The following is a 22,765-nucleotide window of genomic DNA, read 5'->3' on the forward strand; positions in this document are numbered from 1 at the left end:
GGCCTTTCCTGACTGCCTCGAGGCAGCCACTATTTATCCCATCACCCTGTTTACCTCTACCCTAGCCATTTCCTTACCGCAATCTTATCTCAAGGGCCAAACTGCCTGAGTTTAAATCCTGGCTCTTACCTATGAGCTGAGGGTCCTTGGGCAAGTTACTTAGCCTCTGTGTGCCTTGGTCTCCTTATCTATAAAATGGGATGATGATAATACCAACAGCATAATACCAACAGTTGTAAGGAGTACATGAGTTAATGAAAATACGTGCTCAGAACAGTGTCTGGTATGTTGTGAGCCTGACATACATACTATACAAGTATTGTTCTTAGTATTATTACTTAATTGTTTATTTGCTTATTGCCTGCCTCCCTCCTAGAAGGTAAGCTCTGGACAGGTAGGGACCAGGTCTGTCCCGTTCAGCACTATATCCCCAGTGTCTACCCAAATTCCAGGCACACAGTAAGTTGCGTTATATTTATTGGATCGATGAATGATGGATGATGGATGATGAATGGATGGATGAATGGACGAGGGATGGATGGATGAAGCAAAGAAGTAAAAGATGTTCCTGGGCCACAACTCATCGTTGGGTCTCATCTTTCTACACTTCTCTCTCACATTCTAAATAACAGCTAGCACTGGTGAGTTTCACCTATATCAGACCATACATTCACTGATGGAACATACAACAGCATATAACATTTGCCAGTGTAAAGAGTGAATAACAGCCAAGAGCCCCAGAAAAGGCTTAACCAAGGAGAAAGGCAGTCTTAGTGGACAAAATAATTTCAGTGAGGGCGGAAGGTTTGGATCATCTAGTTAAAGAAATGGTGAGAGCAGGTCTCTGAGGCCTGAAGGTCTAGGGTGTACTTGGGGAAAGGTGGGTTGTTTAGAGGGGCTGAGGCATGGAGTGAGTGGCAGGGATAGGAAATGAGACTGGACAGGAAGACTGGCTGGATGTTGGCAGTCCTGAAAGTCGGGCTAGGGAGTCACTGAAATATTTCAAACATACAGTGATGGCGTCAGGGCTACCCTTTAGAGCCCCACTGTGTCAGCCAGGACAGGCCGGAGGATCAAGCCAGGAGGTAGGGGCAGTGGGAGGCTGTGTAATCATTCAGGAAAGAGTATGGGAGGTGTGAACTGAGCAACTTAGGAACCATGTTGGGCAAGGAACCATTTCTGAGAAAGACTGGTGGCCAAAGACAGTTCCCCAACCAAAGGTGGCCCGGACCTTACCTGTACCAGATTCCAGCCTTGGAGGGACTCTGCGATGATGGACGTAACAGATGGACAGACTCCTCCAAACACCATCAAGTGGTTCGGCCCATATTTTATTGCGTCGTAGAAGGCTTTCAACCCTTTTGCATTATCACACTGGGGAGCAACACAAAGAAAGAGAAGCCCAAATTAGAAACAGCTTTCCCCAGGGACAACAGCCCAACAGTGGATTCACACAAACAAAACTTCCTCATGGGAAACCTGGGTTTCAGTTCTCTCATCGTGAGGCCTCTCTTTAAGCCAGTCCTGAGCCCATGCTGTGAGCTCAGTGAGGTGTGGTCTTGGTACCTCTCTTCCCAGCTCTCCTCCCTCTGAGTGCCCTCCAAATCTAGGACTTTAGGCTCCCCAGCTATCTCCCTTCAGAGCACACTGAGGAATGGGCCCCCAAATTCCTCACCCTGGGCCTCTCCCATCATGGTCATCTATATTTTAAAAGAAGATAAATCCACACCCATTAGGATGGCTATTATCAAAAAAGTAGAAAACAACAAGTATTGGCAAGGGTGTGGAGAAAGTGGAATCTTTGTGCATTGCTGCTAGGGATATAAAGTGGTGCAGCTGCAATAGAAAACAGTACTACAGTTCCTCAAAACAGAATTAAACAGAATTATTATATGATCCAGAATTCCGCTTCTGGGTATATACCTCCAAGAACAGAAAGCAGGGACTCAAAGAGATATCTGTACACCCATGTTCATAGCAGCATTATTCACAGTAGCCAAAAAGTGTAAACAACCCAAATATCCATCAAGAGATGAATGGTTGAACAAACTGTGGTTTATACATACAATGGAGTATTTTTCTGCCTTAAAAAGGAAGGGAATTCTGACACATGCTATAACACGGATGAAACCTGAAGACATTATGCTAAGTGAAATAAGCCAGACACAAAAGGACAAATGTTGTATGATTTCACTTAGGTGAGGTACCTAGAATAGTCAAATTCATAAAGATAGAAAGTAGGATAGTGGTTACCAGGGGCTGGAGGAGGGGGAAGCGGGGAGTTAGTGTTTAATGGGTACACTTTCAGTGATGGTAACATTCCGGAAATGGATGGAGGTGACGGTTGCACAGCAGTGTGAATGTACTTAATGTCACTGAACTGTACACCTAAAAATAAAGTGGCACATTTTATGTTATATACATTTTATCACAATAAAAAAGGAGGAGGAGGAGGAGGAGAATGAGGTGAATCTAAAGGGAAGAATCTGTTCAGCAGACACTTGCCAAGCACCACTCTGTGTTCAGCCCAGGGCTGGATGCTGAGGAAACAGAGAAATTGGACACAGCCCTGCCAAGGAGCTCGCATGAGAGGAAAACAGATCCTGGTGACCCGCTCTGGAAATGAACAAGGACAAATGTCCGCAGATGTTGGGAGTCAGTTACGGCTCACCTCCCTCTTCTCCACTTCCATCACTCTCATCAAGCCGTGTGGCCGGCTCTCCCCTGGACAGAGCCATTGGCTGCAAACTGGGCGTCTTGCTCCTCCTGAGACCCAGTCAAGCCCAGTCATCACCTAGCAGTCTGAGGCCCCTTTGTAAAACATAAATTAGTCCCCTTTTTACTCTGCTGCTTTCTGTGCACTTAAAACCCAAACTCCTATCAGAATATAATTCTCAAAAGGTTAAAAACATAATTCTCATGAAAATCAATAGTGGGTACAGGTCAACCTTTTATTTAACTAATAAAGGGCATCTGCAGGATGACAAGGTCGATTCAAAAGAAAATTTGGGAAACAGGGATTTTTATAGTGAATGCAAAATAAGAAATAAGATTGCTAAGTTAGATACAAAACTGGTTAGTGTCCTATAGGGCAATAAAACCATCACCTTTGGGGACAGAAAAAGAAATCATTGAAAACCAGCCCATCTTATCAATTTTAGAGAATTGTAAGATGCCTTAACTTCCCCCAGTCAGATGACCCTAAGGAAGGGCCGTTAGAAAACACTCTAAGTGTTAGGCTGACTGGTTCTATAATAACTCTTTTATATTGTTTACAAGTTTGGTATGATATTCTTCACCATCCTTACCACAATGGATGCAGGAAGCCACAAGATCCAGCCCTGCCTCCCACTCTGACCTGATTTCCCTCCACTCTCTTCCTTGCTCACCAAGTACAGCCTTACCAGCCTCCTTTTTGATCCTTGAAAGGAAGAGCAATTTCCTTCCTGCCTCGGGGCCTTTGCACTTGCTGTTTTCTTTGCTGGGAATGATATTCACTCGGTTCTCAGCATGACTCACTCCTCATCATTCAAGTCTCAGCTTAGCCGTTGCCTCCTTAGGGAATTCATCACTGTTGCCCTACCCAAAATGGTCCTCACCCCCCCCACCCGTCACTCTCTAAGATGCCACCTTAGTTAATGCCCTAATACAGCTCCTAAACTTATCTGAAATCACCTTGTCTATTTTTGTTTGTCTGCATATTGACTGTCCTTTTAATTAAAATGTAAGCCCTCTGAGGACAAGGCTTTTTGGTCATTGTTTCCACTTCTGTCTCCCCAGAGCTTATACAGGAGCCTCAGTAAGGATCTGCTGGATGCCTGAGGGGGCCCTCTGACCTCCCTGCATCTCGTTCTCCCCTCTCTTTCAACTTCCATGTGTCTCTCCTTATTTTTGTCTTACTTTGTCTCCCCGCCCCTTCCCCTCAAGTGACCATGATGTGGGATCAGGGTGGGTTAACATTTGTTGCTCTCTCCTTGTCTATTTGAGAGACTCTGGACTGAGATCCACGGTGGGCGTCAAGAGGGATAGAAACACGAGTCTGACTCAGTGCCTGGCCTCAGAGAGCTCACTGCCCAGTGAGATAGGGGCACGGGTGGCCCCAGCATGTGATGGACAGGGCTCAGTGCTGGGGCAGAGGCACCATGGGGAAGCACCAGGGAGGGCTCTGGGGTCAGGGGTGCGTTAAGACTGAGGATGAGGGCAAAGTGGCCTGTGCTCAGGCTAAGGAGCGCTCTGAACGCCAGCCAAGAGAGTTTGGATAGTACCCTGGAGAGATTCAGGAAATGATTCAATTTTAAAATTTTAATTTAATTTAAAAATTGGCCAAGTTAATTTTCTTGCCAAGAAAGACAGAAGGAAAGAAAGATGGAAAGGAAGGAAGAAAGAAGGAAGGAGGAAGGTCGGGGGGAAGAAAGATGAAAATTCTTATTGCTTCTTGGGGCCCTCTATTAACTGCTCCTGTTTCTTGATTGAAAGGAACACTTCCCACCCTCAGTGGAGCCCAAGTGGATATAACACAGTAGTTCATGTTTTAATTGTTTCTAACATGATTTACTGAATCATTTTCCATTTAAATACATTCCTGTAATGATTTTAGCTTGCTTTGTAATCTGTACTAATGACAATGATGATACAGTACCACAAGATTTATAATCAAAGCTGCATTAAAATAATATTAGCAACAATGAACTTATTAATACCTGTTTGCTCAGCAAACGTTTCTCCAGTACCTAGTCCTTGTAAGATTCTTCATTAATAATGATGCCCTGGCTTCTCACAAATATGTACCTTCTGAATGTCAACTCAAAAATCTGAGTATATTTGACCACTGGTATTTGAGCTGCAAAGTTTATCTCACTCAGTTTTCACCAAACCGTGTGGAAGGCAGAATTCTGGCTCCCATGACCCCCTTGGTCTTACTCTCATGCATATGTTATGTTACACGGCAAATGGGACTTTGCAGATGTAGTTAAGGTTAACGATCAGCTGACCTTAAAGTGTTATCCAGGTGGCCCAGTGTATTCACACAAGCCCTGAAAAGCAGGGAATTTTTTTTGGCTGACAGCAGTGGGGAAATCAGAGATTCAAAGCATGAGATGTATTTGATGTGCCATTGTTGGTTTGAAGTTGAAGGGGGACCTCAGTCCTACAATCGCAAAAAACTGAATTCTGCCAACATCCTGAATAGTTGGGCCTCCAGATAAGAACCTAGCCCAGCTGACTCCTTGATTTTGGCCTTCGAAAGCCCTGAGCAGAGGGCTCGGCAGAGTCATGCAGGTCTGGACTTCTGACCCACGAATGGTGAGACAATGCACAGTTGTGGTTTAAGCCACTAAATTTGTGGTCATTTGTTACAGCATCAATAGAAAAGTAATGTGGTGAAGTAAAATGAGAAAAATTAGAATAATACAGTGAGATTTTCCTTAACGTTAAATGTATTCCATTTAGAGAACTATCCTTAATTTAAAGATAAGATCCTTCGTGGTTTGTACGGTGTTGAAACGTTTTTCTGTTATAAAATTGCAGATAGTAGCAGGGTTTTGTTTTTAATACCCTAACGCAGCAAAATAAAATGTTTTCTACCCTACGTACATTTCTGTTCCATGTCCCCTGGAGCCCCGTCTCTTTAGCCTTTCCTGGTGTGTAAGAGCCAAATGTGTGAGCATTGCTAACCCAGCCAGCCTGGCACCCTCATTTTCAGATGCAGTCAATGATGACTAGAGAGGTGAAGGGACTTATCCACTGTCCTTTCAGGATTAGGGGAGGGATTTCGGTATCCCCAGTTCAGAGCTTTCTCAACAGTCTAGAGAACTCAGCTCAACAGGCGAAGGGAAGGGAAAAGTCAGCAGCATTCTAGAAAGGACCATTCTCCCCCAGGGTAGTGCTGCAAGCCCAGGCCTCTTCCTGATTAGCACTCTTGATCTGAGGCAGGAGAAACAACCTACTGGGCACCAAGTAAGAAAGAAAAAGAGAAAAGGGAAGATGGGAAGTCAGAAGGACAGAAGAAGGGTGCTTCCCCAGCTCCCCTAGAGAGCACGTTTGCAGCGAATAACAAAGTAAAAATCACATGGATGTACCTGTCCCATTTGAGATGCTACTGTCCCTCATCCTCATTTCTAATACTGTCTCTTCTTAGCTGACATGGTTAGTGTCCCCAATAGGTAGGCTCTCCAGTTGACCTAAGCTTAATTTTTGTGGCTGGACCAGCATGGAGGTTTTTACACTCAGTCCAGCAGGGCCCTATGACCCAGCAAAGATGTTTGGGATCCAGTGAGAGGAGCTCTGGGTTCCTGACCTTCATTTCCACCTGCAGTTCTCCTTTACCTGTTCTATATACAGCTTCAAGGGGCCAGATAATACTTAATTTGAAAAGAGGATTTCATGTATAGTCACAAAAAAAGGTTTGAAAACCACAAAGGAGATGACCCCAGAGGTCCTTGCCTGTGTATGACTTTTGTCTCTGGCCTAGGGAAGTGCAGGTGGGTGTCCCGCAGGCGAGGCTGGATGAGCCAGTCACGTGAGCGCACACTACAAGCTGCTCGCTGAAAGTTCATCCACTGCACATCAGTTTGCCTGATGATCAATTCAACAAACCACGGGGGAGTTTCTCTAAGTTTGAGTTTTCCAAGGGGTTCCTTGCAGACACTTCACATGGCTATTTCACAAGGATTTGTTCTTGCCGCTCAAGTGAAGTCAATTTCAACTGTATTTCACATTTCACTCCTTCCTAAATGCTGCGCTTGGAGATGTTCCCCTAATGCTTGTTTATTACTTTCCTCTTCTTGTGGGCTCCGGACCTGCCCCTCATGAGCCAGGGAAATGTTGAAGCTTTTCTATTCCCCATTTAAGGTGTCTGTCAGATGGCTTTTAGTGAGCTGGTCACTGGGCAAAACCATCATTCTGAGAAAGTATTTATGACATGCTGTCTTTGAGCGATTTGGCTTTTTGATGAATTGCTCTCAGAGCCCGGATAAGGGGGTTCTTCTGTCCTGGAAGAAAGCTACAGGCTTTATCATGTTCCCCTACTTTCCCCACCTCCCCCACTAGGAACTCCCCCCACTCCCTTCTGGAGGGTACAGCCACACCTGAACGGCAGACAGGGAGCTAATTCCATCGTGGTTCACATTCTCCTGCAATAGTTCAAGGCTAAATGACCAGCTACAGCCTCTGATCTGCAGTCCTGCCACCTGGACATGGGCTGGCACACAGTAGGGCCTCACTAACTCTTGCCCTCCCCCTCCCTCTTCTCTCCAGGATTTTTCCCCCTTGCCTTTCATTGACCTCACATCTCCAGTAGCTCATGGTCACTTTCTCCAAACGCCCTTCCCCTGTTTCACTTCCAAAGGCTTCTTCTCCTTCCCTGCCAAGATGGACTTGTCACAAAGAAATCATAATGGACACATACAGGCTCTTAAAATTCAGCACCTATAAATGGGAACAGAGCCAAAAGCCACAAAAATCATTTTTAATGAAAAAGCAGAACTCTAGAATAAAATCATTTTCATTTAAATCTCATTTTTAAAGAATTAAAATACTTTTTTGACTGAAAAATTTCAAAGAAAATGTTGCTGAGAGTTAAAATGTAAAAATGCCAAGAAAATGTCAGAGTTAATAACGACCAATTTGAAACTGGGAAATACTCTGCACAGAATTTCAGAACTGAAGGAGAATGTAAAAGCTAACATGTCCAACTTATGCCCCGGATACAGTCCTCCTCTGTGCATCCTGTTCCAGGAGTGGTCAGCATCTGCTTACATCCCTCCAGTGGCAGGGGTCTCACTCCCTCACCAGGGAGCTACTTTGCCATTGGTGCTTCTTAGAAAGTTCTTATGTTGGTCGTGAAATCACCCTGCTTTTGCATCCCCTGTTCCAACTTCTCATTCTACAGCAAAGGTCAGCAAACTTTTCCCGTAAAGGGCCAGGCAATAAATATTTTAAGCTCTGTGGGCCACATTGTCTCTGTTGCAACTTCTCAACCCTTTGGAGCACAAAAGCAGCTACAGACAATACATAAATGAAGGAACATGGCTGCAATCCCATAAAATTATTTACAAAACAGGCAGTAGTTGGATTTGGACCACTGGCTGTAGTTCGCCCACCCCTGCTCTAGAACCTCACAGAACACGTACAGTCCTCCATCCCCATGAGAGCCCTTCAGATACCTAAACTCAGCCAGCCTGCCTCCACAAGACGCTTTCAGGCCAAACGACCCTTAGCTCTTCTAATCATCCCTGTATGATACAGTTTCACACCCTTCTCGTTCGTGGGCATCCTCGGGAGTGGTTTCAGAGGACAGATATTTCCTGGATGCACCCCAAATACCTCCATCTGCCCTGCACAGAAAAGTAACACAAGCTAACGTGTGTTGTACACTCACTATGTGTCAAGCATGGTAATAAGAACTTCATATAAATTATTCTATTCATTCCTCGCAGTGTTATGGAAGGTAGGTACTGTTATTATCTTCATCTCACAGAAAGGGAAACTGAGGTTCAGAGAAGTTAAAAAACTTGCCCCAAGTCACATAAATGGTAAGGATTCCATCTCAGGCAGTGTCACTTCAGAGCGCTGTTTTATTTTAAATAAGAATTTGTTATTATGAAATATTTCACTTGTAGAATAGAATATATATATATACATATAACATATAAAGTATGAAAAATAGTAATGTGAACATACAGTATACCCAACACCCAGTTTATGCTGAAGCCCCTGTGTGCCCACCCTGCCCATATCCCTCCTTCACCAGGAAGAACCCCTAGTCTGAATTTTGTGTTTATCCTTCCTTGCTTTTCTTTATTGTTTACCGTATGTATGTTTCCTAAACACTGTATCATTTAATTTTACTTGTTTTGAATGTATATATAAGTGGAATCATGTCTGAAACTTGCTTTTATGGCTTCACATTATGTTTGTGAGATTTTTGTTGCTGAACAAAGCGATAGCTCATTCATTTTGATAGCTGTGTAGTATTCCACTGTGTGAACAGGCCATGGTTTATTTGTTAATTCCCCCTGATGGACACTTGGGTTGTTTCCAGTGTTTCATTTAGTTGCTGCTGTAAGCAAGACAGCTGAATGTTTCTATACATGTCTCCTGGCACACATATGTAGAGCTTCTCTAGGGTATAAACCTAGAAATGGAATCACTGAATCATAGGATTTCCCACATTTTGTCAAAGTGGTTTTATCCATTTACACTCCCACCAGCAGTGTTTGAGATATCTCATTACTCCACATCCTCATCAACTTTATTTTTTGCCAATCTTGTGGGTATCGGATATGTCATTTTAATTTGTATGTTCCTGATTATTAAAGAGGATAAGCCACTTTTTCACATGTTTGTATGTGTTTCTACTTCCTCTTTTGGACTGGTGACTTTGCCTTCTTTTCTGTTGGATCGTTTGTCTTTTTCTTATTGATTTGTTCAGACCATCCCTAGCCACAATGCTAAAATGGACGAAATGATCACCACTCGCATTCTGAGCATAGACTTCCATTAATGCAGCCTCAGACGACAGTCCTTCTATTTGGTCCCTACTTCATGCAGAGTTTGCTGTCAGCAAAAATAAGTAAATCAGCATGTGTAATCTTGGTAACAAAACACCTATGAACCTTTCTTGGAAAGAAAAAAGAAAGAAAGGAAGGAAGGAAGGGAGGGAGGGAGGGAGGGAGGGAGGGAGACTACTTGATGATAAAATCCAGCCAAGCACAGATGAATCAAAGTATAGATCTCAAGAAAGGAGGGCCTGTGATAAAAAGGAATGATTGCAAGAGCTGGACCCATTGAACATGAAACAATCAGCAATGTAAAGATAATAACGTAACATAAAATTCAGAAGGCGGAGGAGGAAAAAGGAGTTGTGAGACTGCTAATTTCCTCTCCTTCCATACAAGGACTTTAATGGATACCATCGAAAGTGGAAAACTGGAGTTTAAAAGCTGGGGCTCTAACCTCACTGCTCTTCCTAATCTTTTATTACTCTTAGACATTTTAAAACCAAATATTTTCTGTAGCGAAGGCAAAACTGTTTAATGTTAAGCAATTCCTTCTGCTTTACTCTTCCTTATTTTCTTGTTACATTCAGAAAAATAAAATTTCACATTAATTTTAAATAGCATGTAATAATGACCTTTTTATAAAATTCTTTCTGTCCACCCCTCTACTTATAACATCTGCATGGAGAGACGTCTGGAATGGGAGTCATCTCATGTTAAAGATCGAGAGATTTTGAGTGATTTTTTAAAAACTCTCTTCTCTGTACTTATTTGTTTTACTTGAATTTCCTAAAGCACATATTACTTTTATAAAGACAGAAACTCATTTTTAAACTGGTAGGCTTTTCACACTCAAGATGCTTTCTCACTCATTTAAGTTCATCTCTTTCTGTTCTTCTGTGATTGACTTTCTGAGCCAAAAGCACAGGACTTAACATTTATTATTGCTAAAATCATGTTAAAAATTAGCCCAGCACCACGGCCAACTGAATTCAACCAACTATATTGTTTTTTCATTGAAATTGATTCATTCAAACATTTTCTGAGCATCCACTAAGTGCTGAGAGAAACAAGTTAAGTCCCTGTGACATATAATTCCTTCAACAGAGTAGTTACTGAAAAAATGTTTACTGACATATTTAACTTGGAGATAAGAATGGTAATAATAGCACAGCAATCCCTATATAACATTTATTTATGCCAGGCACTACTACTAATTTTTTAGTATTTATTAACTCAATCCTCATAACAACACTATGAAGCATGTCCTATTATTATCCATATTTTAATAGATGAAGAAGCTGAGGGTCAGAGAGGTGAGTAATTTGTCCAAAGCTTTATACAGTGAGTAACAGGAAGACTTGGGATTCTGTTCTCCCCGGGCACACAGTGACACTCTAACTCCCCAGCCTTCCTTGCGACTAGGTGTGACCACTGAGTTTTGGGCAATGCAATGTGAGCAAAGGTGATGGGCGCTATGCCCAGGACTGGCCTATGAAGTCTTCTCATGGGTTCTGCATGCTCTCTTCCCATCCACAGTGTCAGTGGGTAAGACTCCAAGGACCTAGAACCTCCGCCAACCCCAAATCCTTATGCCCGTCATGGAGGGGCACCGCGACTGCCAGAGAAACTGTCCCAAGGAGGACAGCCTCCCAAGGTGACAGACTCCGGGAGCAATGCCTTCAGTATAATGTCTTGTTCTTTGCAGGCAATCCCAACACTTAACTGAGCACAGCAGCCAAACAGATGCTTACCATTTGTGGTCAGCACAAGACTCAGCTATGGACAATCTTGAGCCCCTTTGGTCTGGCTGAGACTTCATCAGAGCTGCACCACTGCCCGAGTCTCTTCCTACTCACCTCCCCTTCCTTCCCCCTCTCCTTTCACAGGTGGCAGACCTGCCCACACTCTGAAGACTTGCCCTGCCGTTGTTCTCTGCTCTCTCCCCTCTTTCTTTCGTGAGCATTGCTCCCAATGCACATCTAGCTCTGGGGATCTGCTTCTCAGAGGACCCAACCAACACACCCTCTGACCTGCATTTGACTATGACATGAGCAAGAAATCATCTTAATACTTTGAACCACTGGAATATAAGGGTGTTTGTTACTGTAATTAGACTGCATTGACCAGTAACACTCTTAACCATCTGCTATAAGAAGCCTGAAATACAAGAAAATCAACACACCTGGGAAACTATTACAGAAAGGTGAAAAGAGTTTGAAGAGAGACAAAAAAAGATTAGGGGAAAAGGTAGAAAGAAATTATGCTGTACATTTAAAATGTGTTCCCCTATCATTCAGGACACTGACGTCAAACCAAAATTCAAGAGACATGACCAGATATAACTCAGATTTGCTGCACTGGGTGGTCTTCATCCCCTCTGTTCCCCTGTGCCCACAAAGGGCCTGGCTCCAAACAGGTGTTCAGTACATATTGGCTGGACGAAATGACTGCTGCATACAATCCCTGCTGGTGGATTCAGCCTGAAATAAAAGTAACCGTAGCTGTAGCTCTGTCCCAAAGAGCTTATTAACTCCAGCCATCTTGAGTTTTTCACACTCCTTCCCCAGGCTGATGGACAGACCATCTGCTTCTGTAAGTCTCCAGAGAGCCAGACTGCCCATCTTGGATGCTGAGAAAAACTGGCATTTCTGTATTCTCCCTAAAGCTGTCACTCTGAATTCTTGGCCGGCTGCAGACTATGTTATTTGAGGATGATGGAGCCGTAGCACACATCTCTCCTCTGTGCTGGGAAAGCCAATTATCCAATTTACAAAATGTTTTTCAAAGACTGGTAGATACAAACTCTGTTTCCTAATTACCTGTCAATAAGTTCCTCCTCATATGCAGGTGTGACATTTTTAAAAGTCAGGGTCACGAACACAAAACGTATGCGGGCTGCTTGTCAGGAGGGTTGGGGTGCTCCCTTCTGCAGGTTTGCACAAATATCACAAGTTGTCAGCCCTTCCCCTGGGGATGGGGGCCAGGTCACCTGCTGAGGAGGGACCTCACTCCAGCTATGTTCCACCAAGCCATCTCCATTCCTTTCCACCCCACACATGCCTCTGCAGCGTGCTCTTCCGAGGGGTGCACTGGTCCAACATTTGCTGAGGGCCTGGGCTAGATACAGGGTAAGACATGGACCCTGCCCTCAGGGGACTTATAATCTAGAGGAGGTACAGAAATAATTTCGTAAAATGTAGTAGGAAGTTAATGGAGGTTTAGAACACTCGTTCGTTCCATTAATACTCATGGGATGATCATTTAGAGCCAAATCCTGTGGGAGGTGCTGGGGACACAGGAAAGGTTACATACAGTCTTGGCCATGAGGGAGCTCTCACTTCCGTGGGGAGAGAAGATTGAAACAAAAAGCCATAACACAAGGCAAGATAAAAGTGGGAACTCTGGTGGAGACACAAGTCATGCAAAAAGAAAGGAATGGTCGAATCTCACTGAGATATTCTGCCAAGACTTCTTGGAGGAGGTGGCATTCGAGCTGAGCTTTGGAAGATGAAGAAGAGAGTGAGGTGGTAGGAGGGCACCCCAGATGGAGATGCCAGCATAAGCAAAGTCTCGAAGGGGGAAAGTGCATACAGGAGAAGTGAAGTATCTGCTTCTGGGGCAGAAGCACAGGGTGGAGAAGGGAGGTGGCAGGAGACGGATGGGTGGGATCAGACTGGCTGGTCCCTGGGGAACCGTGACCATCAGGCAGGGTGCGGTTTCTTTTCTCTAGGCAGCAGGAGTCACTGCAGAACTTTAATCAGGAGACTGTCAGGATGGAGGCTGTGCTGTACGCAGATGCCTCTGGCAGCTGGTGTAGAGGAGGAAGCCCTGACAGGGAAGAAGGCGACCAGCTGGGAAGTGGGAGCAATGGTTCAGGTGTAAGGCTTGATGGTCAACCTGGCCCAGCACTCCAGGAAGGATGTATGTGCACAGTGGAGCTCACCTCTCAGAGGTCCATTAACTAAGGGACTCGGAGGCTTGGGTTTGACCAGCATGTGATGTCAATGGGACTCAGTCAGATGGGTCACCTCAATAGCCTCCTTAATGGGAGGCTCAGTGATGGGGAAGACCAGTGAGGAAAGATATCAAAGAGAGAATAAAGCCAGCTATGTCAGGCACTGGATGAGGGCCCCAGGCCCCTGTGACCTCCTCTTCACTTGGGCTTCACTTATAAAACAAGAAGGTTGAGTTAGTGGGTTCATCAGTCAGAGGCTAGGCTCTGCTGTAGCAACAAACACCCCCAAATCTCAATGGAGCACCCCAGAAAACGTTGATTTCTCTCTCAGCAAGGGGGTGTCCTGACACATCCTAGTCACTCAGGGGCCCAAGCTGACGGAAAAACCGCCATCTTGAATGCTGCCGCTTTGCCAAGAGAGAAGGAAAAAGAAACTCTGGAGAGGGTCAACCAGCAATTAAATGGAACTCACTGGCCAGAATTGGCACCATCCAAGTACCAGGGACACAAGGCACAACTTGGCCAGCAGAAGAGGGGAACTAGGGGTCAGGGAACTACAAATGTCTGCCACAGTTGATCTCTCAGACCCCTTCCTGCCCTAACTGTCTGCATTTTGGTTTGTGCGCCAGATTTTGGTTCAATGTATCAAGCTAACATTTCTTTAATACTGACCTATGTGTTTGTTGGGCACTATGCTAGATACTTTACATGCATTATCTCATTTGCTATTCATAATGTATCTCATTTAGTATTCACAATGCCTCTATGAGATGGATACCATTACAGACATACCTTATTTTATTGAGCTTTGATTGATTACGCTTCGCAAATGTTACGTTTTTACAAACTGAAGGTTGGTGGCAGCCCTGTGTTGAGAAAGTCTATCAGCGCCATTTTTCCAACAGCATTTGCTCACTTCATGTATCTGTGTCATATTTTGCTAATTCTTACGATATTTCAAACCCTCTACCAGCAAAAAGATTTGACTCACTGAAAGTTCAGATGATGGTTACCATTTTTTAGCAATAAAGTATATTTAAATTAAGGTATGTACATTGTTTTTTTAGACATAATGCTATTGCACACTTAATGGACTCCAGTATAGTGTAAACATGACTTTTATACACACTGGGAAACAAAAAAATTCATGTGACTTGCCTTATTGTGACATTCACTTTACTGTGGTGGCCTTGAACCAAACCTGCAATATCTCCAAGGTTTGCCTGCATTATCCCTCAATTAACAGAGGAGAAAACAGAGGTTCAGGGATTTTAACTGACAAGCTCAAGGTCACATTACTAGTAAATCATGAAACCAGGACTCAAATCCAGAGCATCACACTCCAAACCCTAACTCTTGTCTCTTACAATCAGAGCTGTCCAGAGATGGAGTAAAATGTTTTGTAAAGCAGTGGGCTGCCTGTCACTGCGGGCATTCTGGCAGAAGCATGCCGGAGACTGTTGTAGAAAGGATTATTTCACCAAGCAAAGGAATAGACCCTAATCCTGAATTTCCATGAGGAGAGGCAAGGAAACAGGAAAAGTAGGGGTAAGTCTTGGGAACAGCAAATGGCATTCAGAGTTGGAGCACTCCGTAGATGAATGAAGAAATGAGAGGTGGGATTGGAAAGGGAGATTGGGGTAGCCTTGGTGGGAATTGAGCACCAGTATAAGGGGTCATACCCTATTCCGGGGGCCCTGGGGAGTTTTTGTTTGGTTTGGTTATTATTTTTAATCATTTTAACCATTTTCAAGTGTACAATTCAGTGGCATAAGGTGCACTCACTCTGCTGTATAACCATAACCTATTTCCTGAACTTTTTCATCATCCCAAACAGAAAAACTGTACTTATTAAACCCTGGGAAGTTTTTTTTTTTTTTTTTTTTTTTTTTTTTTTTGTGTGTGTGGTATGTGGGCCTCTCACTGTTGTGGCCTCTCCCATTGCGGAGCACAGGCTCCGGACGCGCAGGCTCAGCGGCCATGGCTCACGGGCCCAGCCGCTCCGCGGCATGTGGGATCTTCCCAGACCGGGGCATGAACCCGTGTCCCCTGCATCGGCAGGCGGACTCTCAACCACTGCGCCACCAGGGAAGCCCAACCCTGGGAAGTTCTTAAAAGGGCTTAAACCTGATAATGACATCTTCAGAGCTGAGATGGTGACGAAACCCTCAGGCTGAGATGGGCAGCCCTGGCTGCCACTTGAAGGACGTCTTTAGAGGGAAGAGAGGCTGGACGAGGGGATGGGTAATAAGACCAGCGCAGGGATCCAGGCGGGAGATGGCAGGAGCCAAAGACAGGGCAGCAAGACTGGCAGAGGGAGGTGGTCAGATTTGGAACTAGAGGAAGGGAAACCACAGAGGGAGAGGGGAGTCCTAGCTTCCTTCAGGGGCCCTGTGAGTCCTAGGCCACCAAAAACTGAGATGGAGGAGCCAGGAGGGTACCTGGGGCCCTGAAGACGCCAGAGTCGCTGGACTGGACACAGGTGAGGCACTGGCTGGCTGCCTGCTCCACCAACTTTCCCTGGGGAGGCACATCCCCAAACTTAACAGTCCTTCCTGGGACAGGGGCCAGAACTGTCCTCCTGGCTCCTCAGAGGTCTGCGGCCCAACACAGATCCTGCCTGCACTCAAACACTCACTGGGTGCCTGCTTGGGGATGAAGGGTGACTGCAGGTGGGATGGGATCATCGTCCCATCACCAGCAGTCACACTCATTACTCAAGGCGGCCCGCCTGTGTCAGCTGCAGCTCAGCTGGAGTTAATTATGTGCCTCTCTTGTCCTCCAGCTGGGGACATGGTGGTCACTCCCCCGTCTGATGGATGAGGGCTGGGTCTCTGTCACACATCACCACAACCAGGGGATTCTTCTCAAGGGAACGTCCAATTCCTTAGTCCTGTCACAAATCCTTCTACCCCTCCACCGCATGGGCTGCTGTGGGCACCTGTCTTCAGAGGCCTTTTTGAGAGGTGATTTTTCCAACACCCCAACACTCAGGCCTGCTTCCCCAGCTCCCATCCCCACTGCCACCTGATCCTAGACCCAGGCTGACCTCACTTGGAAGTTAACTTCCGGGGGCCTCATTGCACAGGCAACCTTGGTCCTAGCTGTGTGCCCATCCCGACACCCTGTTCTCACACCCAGCTCCTCCGAGTCTGAAGCCCTAATGAAACTTCCCAGGTCTCTATCCCCAGAACCCAATGCTTGCCTGCACCCACCCCATGGTTGAGCTCCTGCTAAGTGGTCCCTAAGCCCATCACGGCACTGCCCACCCAGACGGCACTGCATAGGAATGTCCTGGATCCCAAGGGATGGGAAGCGCCACCTGCCTAGAAAAGGGCAGAGGGGTTTCACCTGAAGTCTAGCTAGAGAGACGACCCAAGAACGATGCCACTGAGTGCTGAGAGGGGAGCAGGGAGGCTCCAGGAGGAGGCTGCTTAGGGGAGGCTCCTGTGGCTCTTGGGGCAGCTAAGAGCGGTGCACTTAGAAGTATGATCCCCTCCGAGGAAGCCCCTTCACAGGAGCCCTTGTCCAGAGGGCTGGCAAAACTCTAAGAGCAGCAGCCTCTGGAAGGCCAAGGGGAGGTGCAGACCCTCAGAGGGCAGCCAGGCCCAACCCTCACAACCCTTCACCTCCCTTCTCTGTGAAACAGGGAAGCAATGCTGGGAAGGCCTAACCCTAGGGCCCTTACCGTGCTAAGTGGGGCAAATGCCTGAGAGCCCTGCTATTAATGCTGCACTGATTCAGTTCGATGCAGCAGGCATTTGCTGAGCACCTCCCACGAACCAAGCTTTGTGCCAGGCGCTGGGCAAACAGAGGAAACCAGTTAGAGCACATCCTCAATGAGCTCACTGGCTAGTGGGGACGAGAGAGGAGCCAATGAGCATGGGCTGGGGAAGCATACCAGGAAAGGGGCAGCAGACAGGGTGAGCCCCAGAAAAGGCCACTGAAGCCAGCACCAGCAGTAGGCTTTGTGCAGGAGGAGGCACTTATGCTGAGCCTCTATGCATAAGGAGAAATTAGCTAGATGGAGAGGGTAGAGGAGAGTGGCCTACAGTGAGAAGAGCATTCATTCATTCATTCATTCATTCTACAGAAATTATTTGAGTACCTACTATGTGTCAGGCATGGTGATAGGTGGTAGGGACACAGCAGTGAGCAAAAGCCCCACCCATGGAGAGCTTCCATTCCAGTGTGGGAAGGAGAGAAGAAATGAGTAGGGTACGTAAAATGTTAGTAAACGTTAGAAAGTAAAGTGATGAGTAAAATGTGTTGTATGTGATGGGTGCTAAAAGGAAAACTGAAGTGGGGGAAAGGCTGCGCGGGGTGGTGGCGGGAAGGTAGTGAACCAGGAGCTTTCGGCAATGATTGACACCCAGAACAGGGCACGGGAGCCAGAGAATGGAGAGGCTGTACAGGAGTGTGAGGGACGCCTGGGAGGGCAGCTGTCAGGGAGGAGACAGTGGAAAGGCGACCCTGGAGAGCACCATGGGGAATCAGTAATAGAAATCATGATTATCATTAAACCACCGCCATTGGCTACCGTCCCTAATGTACTACTGAAGGTCAAAGCAACTAAGAACTGTAATGATTTGGGAAAAACTCCTCTCCAAACTTCAGAGGCATCCAAGCCTTGCCGATGAAAACAGCCACTCAGAATCTGAGAATGTGAGGGGTTGAGAAGCCCCTAGATGGCCTCACCCCAGACCGGTGTGACCTGCCAGGTGCAGAATAGCACAGAGGTGATGGGACACAGGTGGGAGAAGGGCTGAGCTGGACGACGCAGGGTACTGGAAGCAGTGCCTCTGGCTGGACCAGGAGTCACGGCCCACCCCCACCCTCCAACTCTTAGGTGAGGATCGCTGGGCAGGTGTTGACCCTCCTGCGCTTCTTACAAAACAGGTCTAGTGAGCTTCCCTCCCTCACGCGGCCAAGGCCAGATCAGGCTGGACAGCATTTGTGGGTCCTGGAAGTACATGCACTTTGAAAGACCCTCGTTGCTACTCACGCCCAGACCCGAGGGCAGAGCCTGCCCCAGACTGAAGACTGGGCTCTCATTTGTTTGTCATTTGCTGGGTGACCTTGGGCTGGGTTCCTCCTGTCTCTTGGCTTCAAGATCCTCGTCCCAGGACAGCCTCTGGGCTCTCTGAGCTCCAAGGTTCTGTGAGGTTTCCTACATGAGTCTGGTGCCTCTAGAGTGAGCCCTGCCAGAACCAGTCCCCAAAACTGGGCCCAGTTCTAACCATGACGGGACCCCACCCAGATGCAGGGTAAAGTAAGGCTGCCTGTGGCCTCCACACCGCCCCTCCCCAGGACTCTGCTTCATATACACCTGTCAGAGCCTCCTGGGCCCTTTCCCAGGTAGAGGGCAAAGAAAAATTACCTTCATAAATTCTTCAAACAGAATAGGAGGATTTTTCAGGGTTAATCCATTTTCATGCAGAAAAAATTATGATTGTTTTTCCCAGAGTAGCAGCCTTGCTGTGAAATTGGTACTTTGTTTTCTTTTTAGGTTTAACAGATCCTTCCTGAGCCTTGAAAAATTATCTGAATGTAGTTTTTCTCAAGATTTTTAAAAAAACAAGCAGGAAGAGAAATAAGGCAGACAAAAGAGGACAAATATTACATGATTCACTTAGATGAGGTACCTAGAGTAGTCAAATTCATAGCAAGAGAAAGTAGAATCATGGTTTTCTGGGGCTACGGGAGGGAGGAACAGGGAGTTACTGTTAAATGAATATGGAGTTTCAGTTTGGGAAGATGGAGAAGTTCTGGAGGCAGATAGCGGTGATGGTAGCACAACAATGTGAATGTACTTAACGCCACTGAACTGGACACCTGAAAAACACTTAAAATGGTAAACTTGATGTTATGTATATTTTTACCATAATTTGTTGGTAAAAACAAAAAACCAAGCAGGAAGGTAAACAATACCTTCCCCAGGACAGGTCTCATGGCTTCCCTGGGCCTCAGTTTCCTAATCTGTAAAATGGAAGAGAAATCCACACCTCCCTACTCTCTGAACCTCAGTAAAGAGAAAGAAGCCATGCCTTTTTTAAATGACACTTTACCAAGAAACTAAAGAGAAGTCAAAATGAAACTAAATAATGAATGCAAAGAAGTAGAAAATGGCCTCGCGTCTGGAGGGCAGACTCGTGTGCTCTCAGGAGCCTGCAGGCCTCCATGCCCAGCTTCCCTCTGCCTTCTATTTGTGAGGGAAGTGGAACGGAGCGAAGGAAGTTGCCCAGGGCCCACATCAAGCTGCTGGGCGAGCTGGGGCAGACCCTCCTGCCCGGACCCCATGCTCCCCTCACCCATCAGCAGGCCCCAACTCCTCAGACTGCATGTGGCTTCTGCCACAATAGCTATGTCCACGCTTTCTGTGCCTGGCCAAGCCCAGAGCATCTTGCTTCCTCCTGGAAGCCTTCACTGGGTGAGATGCCCTTTCTGTGGGCTAACCCAGCACCCTCTGGGGTGGAATGGCCCAGGGCAGCTCCTGAAGCATGGCTTTCTAAGGGTGGGGCTATCTCCTGTACCTTTGCAGCATAATGGTCAAGGGTCCACCTCTGGAACCACGTGCCCAGGTTCAAATCCCCCAATTAACAGCCTACTGACCTTGGACCAATTCTTTAGTCTTTCTGTGCATCCGTTTCCTCCCCCATAAACAAGGATAACAACAGTGCCTACTGCATACAGTTGTTGTGAGGGTTAAATTGGTTCATTCAAAGCCATTGGAAGAGTGCCTGGTACCTAGTGAATGCCTGATAAACGTGAGCTATTCGGTGTACTCTCCTCAGGAGCCCTTCCGGCCCCAGCATGCATGGCATACACAGGAGCTCTGGGGACGTTTGCTGACCCACACCGGGCAATGAGAGGAGTCACGGCAGCCTTGGAGGAAGGCACTGGCTTGTGAGTTTCCTTCTCAAGCTTCACATTAAACAGCAACGGAGACCCCAGGACAGTGTCCGCCCCATCTGGTCCCTCACAAGACCCCCCACTTTTACTCCTCTACAAGCCTGGTCCAGCCCCAGCCCCACCATTGAAGGAGCAGGTGGTGTGGTCATGACAGGCACCATAGGGGGACCGGCCCCTCTCTATTTTGGGCCAATCTGTTGACATGACAACCAGGCTTCCTGACCCTGACGCCCAGTCTCCATCCTTGTGTTCTGCCAGGCACATCCTCCACCAGCGGCTTTGCTGGTTGGAGGGACGTTTTCACAGATTCTGTCAAGTCCTTTCCCCCAAACGGCAGCAGATTTGGGACGTCATGCCAGGCATCCCTGCTCGTGATGGGCATGGAACTGGCAGCTCTGCTCCCTAAAGCCCAAAAGTGGGGCTGAAGGAGGCACCGAGGGAGGGGTGGCCCCCATCTCGAAGCTTTCCAGGAAACCCCAGGACTGACTCACCTTCCTCAACCACGAGCTGATGGGGACCCACCCCATGAGGTGCTCAGTCTCCAGATACTCGTACTTTAGGAAATGTCAGGTCAGGAAGAGTGCCAGGAGGTCCTCTGAGCTGAGCTCTGCATTCTACTGTTGGGGAATCCGAGGCGTACGGCTTGTCAGAGATGACAAAGACTCCCCCACCACCCCTGCTGGCCCAGGATTCCCTGCACCCCACCAAGATCCTGTTCACATTGCTCTAAAATGGACAAAAGAATGTGCTAGATTCTCCTGCATAACAACAGAGCATACTGAATTTTAATTTTAAATGGGGAACTTTGCCACCATAAACAACACACCAAGGACAAGACACACGGACTGAGTGCCCCACAGGGTGGCAATAACAACGAAAGAAATAATAATAAGAGCTCTCAACTCCTGAGGCTCACTACATGCCAGGTAAAATCCTAAACTCTTCATAAACATCATCTCAAGTAACTGAATGTTCACAGCACGCCTGTTTTACAGAGTTGGAAACAGAAGCTCAGAGAGTTTAAATAACCAACTCAAGGACACAAAGCAGAAGAGGAGCTTGGCCTGGGGCCAGCCTGTCTCTGCAGTTACCCACGACGTCATGAGGCCGGGGTTGGGAGTGAGGGGGCACCAAGGGAGAAGTGACAGCAAGCAACTCTGAGCCACCTGGGGTGATGGCACAGACAAGGAAACTTCCAGCAAAATGCTCAGAGAAGTGAAGAAGAATGAATCGGGCAAGGGGAAGAGGGGAAGGGCACATGGCTGGGGGAGAGTAGGAAGGAGTACACATTTATAAATAGTTCCAAGAGCCAGGCACTGAACTAGGCACTTTGATTATACCATCTGTCCACCTTGCTTAAGGGTTTCTCAGGTGGGGATGGGAGGTGGTGGTGGTCAGTGATCAGGTCTAAAGAGACTAGAAGAGGTTTCTTGGAGGAGGAGGCTTTCAAACTGGAAGGAAGACAGGCCTGTCTGAATTTTCCACAGCTCAGGAACGCATCACCTACTTTGCAGTACGAAGTATGCAGTATTCCACCCTGACACCACACTCACACTAAACTCTCCACATTCTCTAGAAACAGAATGAATGTAAAATTCCACAGGGAGCTGTATTGTTAACACAGTGCGTAATAGAAGACAACGAAGGAATCTCACTAGGAGGCTGGCTGACGCAGTCAGCTGAAATAAATAAAGTAAAACGTGGCATTGTTGTCTTCTTTGTGTACATGAGTTTTAACTACTGTTTGCTGAAAAACTAAAACTTCACATGTGCAAGGAAAAAAAAAAATCTCCAAACCTGTGCATCATGAGTCTCTGTGTAATGGATCTACCGTGGTGTAGGTGAGGTGTACCATGGTGTAGCTGAGGTGGACTGTAGGTGAAATGTTGTCTGAACACAGGGTTCTGTAGCTCAGCTGTCATGGCAGGGCCCAGCCAGGGGCGTGGACACAGCTGATGCTCACCAAGTGCCTTGCATGTTATTCCATAGCTGGAAAGGCATGGACCTAAAACTCATCCAGTGCTCATGGATGCACACACACTTCTTCAGCCTCAGAGCCCGCCCCCAGGCCATGTGGGGTGGACAGGATTTTCTGTTCAGTCACAGCACACCCGCCGTGTCCTCTGTGGGTTTCACTCTGTCTTTCATTTAAAAGCCTGTTGTTGCCATAAGCTGGCTCTGCTGCCCCTGGGAGTGGGCATACCCAAAGGCTAGAACCATGTCTCTTGGGGCTGGTACTGAACTAGAGCTCTGTGCCATGCTGCCAAACTGAACATGACACAGGATGGGTACCCTCAGTTGCCAGATCAGTGGTGAGAGATGTGGAGGGTCTCACTCCTAGGTGGGGTCTTTGGTGGCCTTGAGGGTGAGGACTCTAACCTAGGGATTTCAAACTCAG

General features: G+C 46.7%; 1 protein-coding gene across 2 annotated transcripts in view; it reads right to left on the minus strand.

Moving 5' to 3' along the window:
- GABBR2 (gamma-aminobutyric acid type B receptor subunit 2) overlaps positions 1-22,765 on the minus strand; it is a 369,607-nt gene that overhangs the window by 255,417 nt on the left and 91,425 nt on the right. For both annotated transcript variants that reach the window (XM_060101019.1, XM_060101018.1), the window contains exon 2: positions 1,237-1,374. In XM_060101019.1, the coding sequence (XP_059957002.1) occupies positions 1,237-1,374 (138 nt within the window). The remainder of the gene's footprint in view (positions 1-1,236; positions 1,375-22,765) is intronic.

This window comes from Mesoplodon densirostris, chromosome 6 (genome assembly GCF_025265405.1).
Source record: "Mesoplodon densirostris isolate mMesDen1 chromosome 6, mMesDen1 primary haplotype, whole genome shotgun sequence".
NCBI lineage: Eukaryota > Metazoa > Chordata > Mammalia > Artiodactyla > Ziphiidae > Mesoplodon > Mesoplodon densirostris.